The 10,754-nt window shown below is 46.7% G+C and overlaps 1 protein-coding gene across 2 annotated transcripts in view; it reads left to right on the forward strand.

The window, feature by feature from the left end:
- The window catches only part of LOC120833572 (disco-interacting protein 2 homolog A), a 61,231-nt gene that overhangs the window by 504 nt on the left and 49,973 nt on the right, over positions 1-10,754 (forward strand). For both annotated transcript variants that reach the window (XM_040200770.2, XM_040200775.2), the window contains exon 2: positions 71-183. In XM_040200770.2, coding sequence (XP_040056704.2) covers positions 71-183 — 113 coding nt within the window. The remainder of the gene's footprint in view (positions 1-70; positions 184-10,754) is intronic.

Genomic DNA, 10,754 nt, shown 5'->3' on the forward strand with positions numbered 1-10,754 from the left:
GCAGCATTTCGGTGGACCTACCCGTGCTTTTTATTTCATTTTTTTTTTTTTTTACCACCATGGCTGAGAGAACCTCCACCGGGTTGCTAACGATGATGTTGGAGCCGACGCCGGCTGTCGCTGTTACCCTCCCGGCGGAGGTCCGGGAGAAGCTGGCGGAGCTGGAGCTGGAGCTCTCTGAGGGTAAGTTGACAGCGACATGCCGCAGGAGGGAAGGTGGTGGGGTGGGGGTATTTATTTTGACATGGTTCACGGTACACGACAGGCGATGGGAACCACCGCCCATGTTTTGAATGTCAGCATCACCGGAGGCTCCGCGCTCCCGCGAGTCCCACCGCAGCACCAACTTCTGAAGGCAGTTTTCTCCTCGAGTGGGACTGAAGACTAAAGTTAAGAGCTCGCCCTCTTGTGCGTTTCACCTCCTATGAAGCCCAAATGTTCACACTCCAAATCCCACATTTGATCCACAGCTGTCTTGAGTCAGCTGACACGCCCATCCTGCTGTTATCGATCTGGGTTTTTTCACAGAAATTTGTCTTTTTCCTCGTTTTGAAGTGAATAAAAAAAGGAAAGTTAAGTTACTAACTAATGGCGATTCATTTGGAGAGGTCGGTAAATCAGGATGTCACTAGTACTTGCTCTGCCTCATATGCTTTTTGTTATAACTGAATGATTTTATTATGGTCTTCATGAAGTTTTTCGCTGACATTGCTCACCTGTACGTTTGTTTGTGTGCAAACCTCCACGCTGAACATAATTTACAACTTATGGTTGAACTGTCTCCAATTATTGATGTGAGAAACCAAAAGGCCTCTTTTTAAAACATGTCCCTGAGCTATTATTCTAACCCTAACCCTAGAAAACACTTGAGACATCACGTTCCCAGACAAAGTCCACTGATATTTGTTACACTACCTAAACTTTTACTTTATATTCAAACATCATCCCTCTGGGCTACGGAGACTAAATGAAGCTGGCCTCATCCTCATGCTGTCCTGAAAGGAGGAATTAATTGCTTTTCTTTTGTTTGTGCAACGAGACTGCAACTTTAACTGCTCCTTTTTTTATATTAGCTCTACTCACGTGGCCAAATCGGCTGAGCTGTGCTAAAGTCCTAATAATTACCTGATTAGATTGGGGATTTGACCCCTATGGCTGTGACGCCTATCTTATGCCAACTGCGGAGTCCACTGGTGGTTTCTGTAGCCCCACACCGGGGGGGGTTTGGAATAGACCGACGGTGCACGCTTCGATCGGCACGTTAACCGCCACCGAGTTCTCTATTGGCACAGCCATGTTTTTCAGGAGCGGCGGCAAAATAAATCTATATCGGTCCGGCTTCCCCTTCCTGCTCTCCACAAGCCGCATCCTGCCATGCATGCCTGCCTCCATGCGCTCTGTTGTCTCTGACCTTCACTGCCTCTTTGCATGACTCCATGTTTCTTCCATTTTGTCCCAGCTGAAAGGAGAAAATGTAATTCCCCTTCAGCGTAAAATGAAATCAACCCCCCCACCTTTTTTCTCTGTGAAACCCTATCCTGGTACTCCTGGTGAACTCTTCACCCCGTGATGATGCCCTTTGGTTGCCTCCCCGTTACGTCCTGTCTGTCTCGTGGGGGGGGGGGGGGGGGGGGGAAACAGACAACTCACTTTATTGGAAGGAGATGAGAGCCCGGGGATCCTGCAGGTTTTTCCACCCTTCTCGCTGAGCTTTTGGCTTATAGGGATTTCAAGTCAGGCAAGTCTGCGTCACAGGAAGGTCACACGTCTCTCTGCTCGAGGTGTTTGTGTGTGTGTGTGTGTGTGTGTGTGTGTGTGTGTGTGTGTGTGTGTGTGTGTGTGTGTGTGTGTGTGACTAATGTATTATTCATGAAGCTCAACTGGTGTGTCATGTATGTTTACTTTTAGCAACCGAGACAATCCAGCTGTTCAGCTAGATAATATTCCTGCGTCAGCAGTTTTGGGGCTGCTGATGAGCGAAATAAACAACCTGTGCGCTCCTATTGTGGTTGTAACAAATGCTGTTTCCTCTAGGGATTCATTCTCAATTTGTCGCGCTCTAGTTTTATTTCTCGCTAAACACGTGTCTGAAATGTTTTGCTTACTTCACTCTTCTTTGAATGAGAACCTGTTTTTTATAGCCTGTAAACCTGTAAATGATGTTGCTTAAAACGTGCTTTTGTTGTTTTTGTTCACACTCCCTTTTTTTCAGTGCGTGTATGTTTAATGATTTGAAAAGCACCTTACTGTCCATGCCTGAGGCCGGCCTGGTGAAGCAGGATTACTAAATAATCTTAATACCTTCGCTGATTTAAACATGGAATTGATTTAAAGGTGGAGAATGGACTGAATGGAATTAAAAGGGCTTTTCCAGGTGTAAAGTCACTGCAAATTTTGCTTTAATATCACATCATCATAAGCACCAATCAAAGTGAAAAGGGATTATTGTTTAAAGGATGTGCTCTTCTATTAAACCTCTTGGATAGAAAACACATTTTTGTATTTCCAGAATTTGTTAACATTCCATCGAGTGTTTAACAGTCCAATTAGAACAATATTGCCATTTGGCGTCATTGGGAACATGCGGCTGTGGTTGGATGCGAATGAATGGACAGTAACCGAACAACCCAGCAGCTGTCATCAGTATCAAGTGTTGCCAAATCCCGATTGTCGAGCCGACACGTGTGACATCACCTCTTAAGATTTTATCAACTTGCCCCGCAACTCAGAACTCTCTCTCTCTCTCTTTGTGTTCATGTCGAGTAACCAAAACTAAGACTTGCGTGTGTGTGATCACGTTCAATGCAGTCCATTAGCCATTCGCTTTTTCCCAAGAAATAACTACCAAAACCCTCTTCTACCAAAATTCTTCACATCGGAGTCCGTGGAGGGAACACGTAATATCTCTCAGCTGACCTGGATGGCCATGAGTTGTCGGAAGATGGGTCTCAAAGGAGGGCAAGAAGATGGATGATCCCCATTATCTCCTGCAGGGAGGAAAGAGGGAGAGACGTGTCTGCTGCGTAATTCATACACTCACTCTTTTCCATTCTCTGGTTTTCTTCCCTCCTCCCTTGTGTTTGCTCTCCAAACCCTCTGATTACAAAGTCTTTTTTGGTCCAGTGCTGGTGTTTGCTGGGGAACTGCCAAACCTCTGGTTGGTCATTGTGCTCGTTTCGCCCGCTCCATGCTCATTTTACAGAGGAGCAGGTCTCTCTGGGTAGTTTACGTGGGGCTTGTTTGTTTTCATAGGGAAAATGTTCTGCTGCTGGTTTGAGATGTTTGGAAGAAGATCCAGCAGCGTACATGTGGCTGCTGTTCTTGGAAAATCAACTGCAAATCGTCTTTATTATAAGTGAGATTATCCAGAGATGGATCTATGTACATCCATTTGTTCTTTCTCTTCCTAATCTGTGTTATGTGCTTATGCAATGGAACCATTTCAGTTCCACCTTATGTAATCGCTTCAACAAAGGGGAAACTTCACTCGCTGCACTGAAGTAATGAGGTGACCAGGCGTTGTCAGGTGCTGGTTACTGTGGTAACAAGAGGCTGGTAATCAGCTTTAGTTGTATTTGCAGGGAGAAGCGTTTATTTTTGTCAAACACGCTCTCTAATTTCTCCCTAGTTCGACGTTACAAGACTTCAAGTACACCATGTGAAACAGGCAGAGGAATACAAAATAAAAACAGAATGTTGTTGTGTGAAACCTTTTTCAATTTAACACATAATGGTTTCTCATCCAACTTTGGTGCAGGTTTCTAATTAGTTGCAGTTTACAGTAGATCAACTTATATATGAGCCGAGGCTCCCAGCTTCGCTCTTCTTGTGGTTGATCGTTTTTTCAGAACAAATCGGTAGCGGTCTGACACTTCTACAATAAAAGGACTTTTAGCTTCCTAAATGTACATGAACCTCCGTGACAACGTCCTCCACGATCAGTGAAGCAGAATCCCCTACGCTTTTAATTGCTGTCATTTACTTTATAGCCCAATTCCCAAACCCGCCCGAAATATTTTGCTCTGTCATAGACCTGTGCGCGAGGTGGAGTCTGTCGATGGTGGACAACCGTTTCATGAAATCCCCTTTTGGAAAGTATGAGTGTACAGGAAACGAGCGGCTTGACCTCAGAGTTTGTTGAGGATGGACCTGACGGCATCAGGGAAGCGGCGCGTTTTGTTCCTGACTCATTCCTCTCCATGGTCACCGCCAACTCAAGAAGAAACAATCTCCACTGGGCTCGGCCAGTGAGGCCAGCCCATTGTTATGCACAAAAAGCCGAGCATTCGACGAATGCAGAAACCACATTCTGCGTTAATAAGAGCTTTGAGAACACGTCAGATGCAGGACGATCACTGAAGGGACTTTGTACACAGCTGCCGGGGGGGGGGGGTCGCTCCGTAACAGGACCCGAAAGAGAAGAATGTTGAGCCTCGGAGCGAGCCGGCTGGCCGCCGGGGGCTGCTCGGCAAAGTCCAGTTTTGGAGATAAAGAGGCAGCTATACAGCGCGCCCCTCCCACACCCACTGGCACAGCGGACGACAGAACGCGGAGGGTCATACATATTTCAGGGGTGTGCCTCGGAGCAGAGCTTCAGATTCTTGTGCTGCTCTCCTCACATGCGTCTGCGCGTGAGAGTCGGCGCACGCGGAAGCGCTTGCGTGTGTTTGCGCCATTTACTTTCGTGTGCACGTGGATTGTCGAAATGGCCTCCTGACCACAACACAAGAGCGGTTTCATTTCAGCCCAACGATGATCCACATCAGCGGTTCTTGCCGTGGGGGATCGGCTGCATTGGGAAGCTGCAGGTCCGCCCTGTTTTTTTTTCTGGCGAGCGCTCTTCAACATCCTGTCTATTTGGTAGCCTTGGATCGCAATATGAAGAAATAAGTCCGTTGCGTCCACAGACAGAGCTTTCTTTGCGGCGCAGTGATTTTGATATCCCCCTGAATTTAGGGTTTTCAACGTTGGTTATCATCATCAATTGATTTATTGTTTCAAGCCATAAAGTATTTGATAAAGCACACTAACTAAAGCCACAATCTTTTTTTAAAGTATGTTCTGAAACAAAAAAAAAAAAAAAAAAGTTTTCCTCTTTGTGGGCATGCCGAAAATATGACATTTCATTCCCTCCCAACTGAGTCAACCGCAGAGTGACTTGCTGGTGGTATTCCAGCAATGTTTATTGCATAGCACTTTATTCCCGTGGCACGAATCGCTGCACAATTTGATTACACAGCCGCACTCCGACTCTACTGTGTCGGGAACAACGAAGGTGAAGAGTCCAATTGAAAGCGCTCAACCTATTTCAATCAGCTGGCTGGATAGAAGCAGGGAATTAGTCTTTTCCAGCCAACCATGAGACCTTTTTTGATCAGCCCAGCAGTAGAAAGATAGAGCTGCCTCCTGCCAGGCCGCCATACTGTCCACCCTGCTACACGGAGACCAACCACGAGACATAGATACGTGTCCTTGGTGCGGGACAGGTGGCGCATCTAGTGCAGCGGAGAGCAGTGCAGTGCAGCGGGCACAGACGCAGTGGGATCTGCTGACCAAAACGAGCTGCGTGTCCCACGTCAAGGACACCGCACAGGATTCACCGCGCTCCTCGGCTGCACTCGTCTGCTCAGGATTGGGTTCTGCCTCCATCAGCCCTCTGGTGTCCGTCCTCAAAGCTTTCTGATGAAGCCATACTTCCCTGTTTCAGCGCATGTTTCAGGGATGCAGAGAAAGTGTGACAATGGCTGAAGCAGCGCAGTTAAGGGAGCCTTTATATGAAGTCCTTCTTTCTGCCTCCTATCTGATTATATAATCATGACTTTTCTATTTGATTCTTGCATTTAACGATGAAATATGCTTCGCTTCGCAGCACACCCACAATGCCCTTATGCACATTCACTCTGCTGCATGAATGACATCGCCTTGACTCTACAGCTTCCAAAACACGCATCCACTCCTGAGCACTTTGGGAGCGTAATGCCCACGGGGGAAAAAGAGAGCTATGTCAGAGATGGTGTTGGGTATTCCTGTACTTTACATGCCGTAAGACAAGATATGTACTTCAGTGATACTGTTACAGCCTCTTGAGCCAACAAGCTGCTCTTACTGGTTTGATTTCCTTCTTGTATTGGCTCACATACTACTGGTCGGGTTTGCATTCAAGGCTGTATGTGTGAAAACAACACAGGGTGTTGATGATCCCGGTTAAATAGGCTGCCAACAACAGGAGCTCTCAGTTTATGATTCATTCCGGAGAGGTGGTGTAATTATGTACCGGCCGGTGGCATCAACACCTCTTAGCTTCTCTTGACCTTCAGTGGCCGCGTGCTAAAGAGGTGAGCCTGCACAGCACGGCGGGACCGTGGCGTCTATGAGCTCGGCTCCAACAGACGGCATCAGGGAAAGTGAGTAGGAAGCACAACAAAGGGGAACTCGTTAAGAATCCCACTGGCTACAGCGGCTTTACTTACTTTTTTGGATCTACTTATTTTTTGCCAGAAAATGTGTAACTGGGATCGGGTTGATTTTATTTATTTTTGTTGCCAAAAGTGATACGCAATCACATTGCTCTGACTACAGTGCATTAGCAATAAAACAAGTAACGTTATCACTTCTACAATCATTTTTAAGAGGTATTGGAGCATGACCAAGAACGGGTTTTTGAATGCGTACTCAGGTGTGATGTGCCAATCAAAGGCAAACGGAGCCCTTTGTAGCAGCAGCGGGCTGCATTGTGAGCCTTTCTGGTGGAAAACAAACAGGCAGAAAATGTCTGGAATGTGCTGCGACCTATCAACTTAACCATGAGGAGAGAGGGTTTCTAAAAGCCCCATTTGCTGCTGGAGGGCACGACTGCACACAGCAAATGGGCGCATAGCATAGCAGGTTGTCACGGCCTTTGAAAGAACAAGGCCAAGTTGCAGACCCCCCTCCCCCCGCCCCAAAACCTCCTCCTTCCCTTAGGTGTCCCTGTAGAATATGGGAGGAAAGGAATACAATAAAACAAAGCTTTTTATTTCTTTTGAGCAAGGCTTCTTTTTTTTTTTTGATCCCAAACTAAAAAATAGTTATCTCCCAGAGTCTCAGGCAAGCTGCGGTGCTGCAGCTCTCCAGAGACTTTTCCAAACGGCTTTATGCAAAGTTATACCTGTGCAGCCAGAAAGACAGGGCAAGTCAGGACTGTATTTGAAGCTCCTGAGGCACAACTGACAAAGCACACAGTCTTTCTCTGCATTTAGCAAGCTAATGTCTGTCAGTCAAGCTGTTTTCCATGCAGTGCGTGTTGCTGCACATGTGAAACCAAGCCGAGTGGGCACCAGGCAGGTAGCACCAGAAACAACGGCTGATACTGAAACATGAACATCATTAGCTCGTTGGTGATAAAGCAGCTAAAGGAGAATGCCGAGCTGGCTTCTGCTCGTTTGGAAGAAAAAACTAAGATACGGATGTGTTATTATCCTCTCGCTATCCACTTTACCTCTACATATGTGGTTTAAGGTATCTTAACTAATCAACTGCCTGCTCATACATGTTGGCGTGGCCTATAGAACGTCTGACTTGCTAACAAGATATCCTGCTTGCAACATAGCTTAAAGACCCTTTTTATTGCTGAGGTAAGCAGATAGTGGGATATATTTTCATTTTTGATTTCAAACAGTGGATAACTCTGTCTGCTTCAACCCACAGAGAATCTGCTGGTAGCTACACACACTTGAGAGAAAAATAGAGCAAGACAGATGGTTTTATTGATCAGCACAGCCGCAGGTTTTACAGAGCAGGCGAATGGCTTATGGGTAACCTTAAGCCTTTCTCCCCTCTTATTTGTATTTGCCTGTAATTATTAAGAGATAACCAGAACTTTACCTTTTTTCTTTTCTGCAACCTGCTTTTATAGTCCGGCAATAGTTACAATCCAAGGAGGTGGCGTCTGATCTCCATTCCTGTGGAATAAAGTATGTACGTGGTCTGAAGTAATGACGCTCATGTTTTCCTTGGCACTGCCATCAACGCACCAGATGTTTTCACCGATAAGGAGTTCAGAGAGGACTTCACACTGCAGCTGGGAAAATGTTCAGAGCCATAATTCTTACCTTTTAACCGCAGTAAGGTTAAATGTGTTTTTATACAGGTTATATATGTGCACGATGTTGGGGGAACCACCACACACAGTATTTGCTTATAAATACTCTGATGCAACGCTCCCTGTTGTTCTGCTGCTTGTCAACACTCACTGAAGATAAAAAAAGGGGGGGGGGGACAATGGCATGGCTAGAACTTTAAGCTGATCCGTAATCTAATATAACACTCACGGCATTCTTCTCAAAGGTCACAGGCGTGTGCGCTCTGCGGCCCGGCCTCCCTCGCGGCTGTGCTCCCGTGTCACGTGGGCGACGACAGGGCCGAGCGCTCAGTTGTTGAAGTCCTCAGAAGCCTCGTTCTTCATCGCCCTCTCCGTCGTCACCTTTTGAGCCCCGCCGAGGAAAAACTCACCGGCGTGATTTTAACCTTTGGTAAACTTTTCCCTGGTATCGAGCATGTCAGGCATTGAGGGCAGCGTGTGTGTGATCGGGTGTGATAGAAGTAGCATCAGGGCTTGTCGTGCTCAACTGTCTCTCAGCCACAACAGTGGGATGCAATAAATCGTGAATCAGCATCGGCAATAGGGTCGGATAATAATTTCCGTGGGCCTGAATGCAGATCACTGTGCATGCTGACTTCTCTCTGTCCTGTCACTGGGAGGGGGGGGTCAGTCTGAAATGTCAACAAGTGGCAGATAGATGCCGAGAGGTCACCTTGTGTGTCATGCCCTGCACAGATGACACACTTAAGTGCAAACTTTCTCCCGAGGCTTACTACTGCATTCTCCGATTCTCAGCGTAATTGGCAATTGTGTGGTGGGAGTGAGCGAGTAAGCCATGTGACCCGAAAATCTGAAAGCTAACTCATGACAGCGACATGTCGCTGCTTCCCTGACTCCCTCCCTGATCTAATTTGATGAGACGAACCAGATTTCATTCTACTGTTGTCGTGGTCAGGCCAGGCTTATATTTAGCCAGCGAGACTTTAAGTCAAAGTACTCTGATAACTGAGTACTATGTTTACTGCACAACCTCCATGTCTGCTGGAGGTCTGGTCCTAAATGAGAAGGATTTATCCAACACAACTCAAGCCAACACACAACCTGCGTGTATGTTCCAACGGAATTGCCAAAGTTCTCCACTCGTCTTGTGCAACTGCTGTGGTCATTTAATAGGGACTCAAATGTTGAAACGAATGTCACGTTGACCACACTTTTGAAAATGTACAAAAAATAAGGACACGCAAATATACTTTACAACAGCATTCCTTTCAAGTACAGTCCCGCCTTGCAGTGTGGTTTTCTAAGGTTCAACGAAGTCCTTCCAAGTCAAGTCTATGAAGATGGTTTTATTTGCATGTCTGTGTCCAGAGAGTAAGCTTCAGAAAAAAGGGAGGAGGAATGGATTCAGCACAGAAACAGCTGCAGTACGTCAGACATCAGGGAACTCAACTCATTATTAACATTTGTTTTTAATCTGTTTTTACAAGTTGTCGGTGCTTCCCAACATTCATCAAATTGTAGTAACGCAAACACAGGAAACTATTTCAAGTCTGCCTTTTTTTTCGGGGGGGGGGTGACCTACTTCTAATTATAGTCCCCACCCCGCAGCAGTAATTAAATGTTGAAACTTCCTAAGAATTAAGGCTCCAATTTCACAAAAATCTGTGTCTGCAGTACTGCGTGCGTGAGTGCATCCGTCTATTTATCTTTATCAGTTTGCAATCCCAGTGCTTTTTGTAGATGCGTATTGTTCTGACCCTGTAGAGTAAAAATACATCCTGTCTGGGTCACGATGGAGCTCTCACACCTAAAGAATGTTTTATGCTTTGTCAAAATACTAATAAAAAGTCTGTTTTCTGATTTGATCTTGATTTACTCGTAAAGCGATTTCCCAAAGATCTGTGCTCATACGAACTGCAACCGGATTTGGCGTTAAGCCGAAGTCCAACATCTGCGTCTCCCATCAGTGCCCTCCCTCGCCCTCTTGAAGGGCGGCGAGGGCGAACTGTCTGCTCAGCGGGGGTCGTCCTCGGGGCTCTGACCCCCGACCCCCCCCGCCCTCCCCACCCTTTACTGACGCTGCTTCTGGACGAGCGCTGTACCCCCCCCCCCCCCCCCCCCCCTCGAGGTCACAGAAGACAAATGATGGGCTGACGCTGAGCTCCGTCGCCATCAATCTGCACTTTCCTCTTTCAGGGCCAAAGTAAGAAAAAGAGACCACTGGTTGTCGTCGATCATCGCAGGCTTTGCACATGTATGTGTGTCAGATACATCCCCCCCCGTCCCCCCCCCTCCCTCTGTGTCACCGCCTGTTGGTTGAGTTAGGCTGTGGGTCCGGCCCTTATTGGCTGACTTGTGTGTGAGGATAAGTGCGAAAGCAGACCCTCCGCCGGCCGCCCGGTCTGTCTCCCTCTGAGGAACCCACCGTTTATTCTAGTGGGCTTTTTTAGTTTTGTTTTTTTACTGGAAGGAGTGGCCAAGGGTTTGAATGCCTTGCTCTGTGAAAATTGCTATTACAAGATTTAGCCGGGACAAAGAGTTCCGCTCCATTTGTTTTCAAAGTATCGGCTAACAAGTCCAGCCCCGCCCGAGGCAATCAAACACTGGTTCCATAAATACGGGGTATTTTGTCTGCTGTAATGGACTGGTGTTTATTAATTGCATTTTTGGAGAT

Source organism: Gasterosteus aculeatus, chromosome 16 (assembly GCF_964276395.1).
Source record: "Gasterosteus aculeatus chromosome 16, fGasAcu3.hap1.1, whole genome shotgun sequence".
Lineage (NCBI taxonomy): Eukaryota > Metazoa > Chordata > Actinopteri > Perciformes > Gasterosteidae > Gasterosteus > Gasterosteus aculeatus.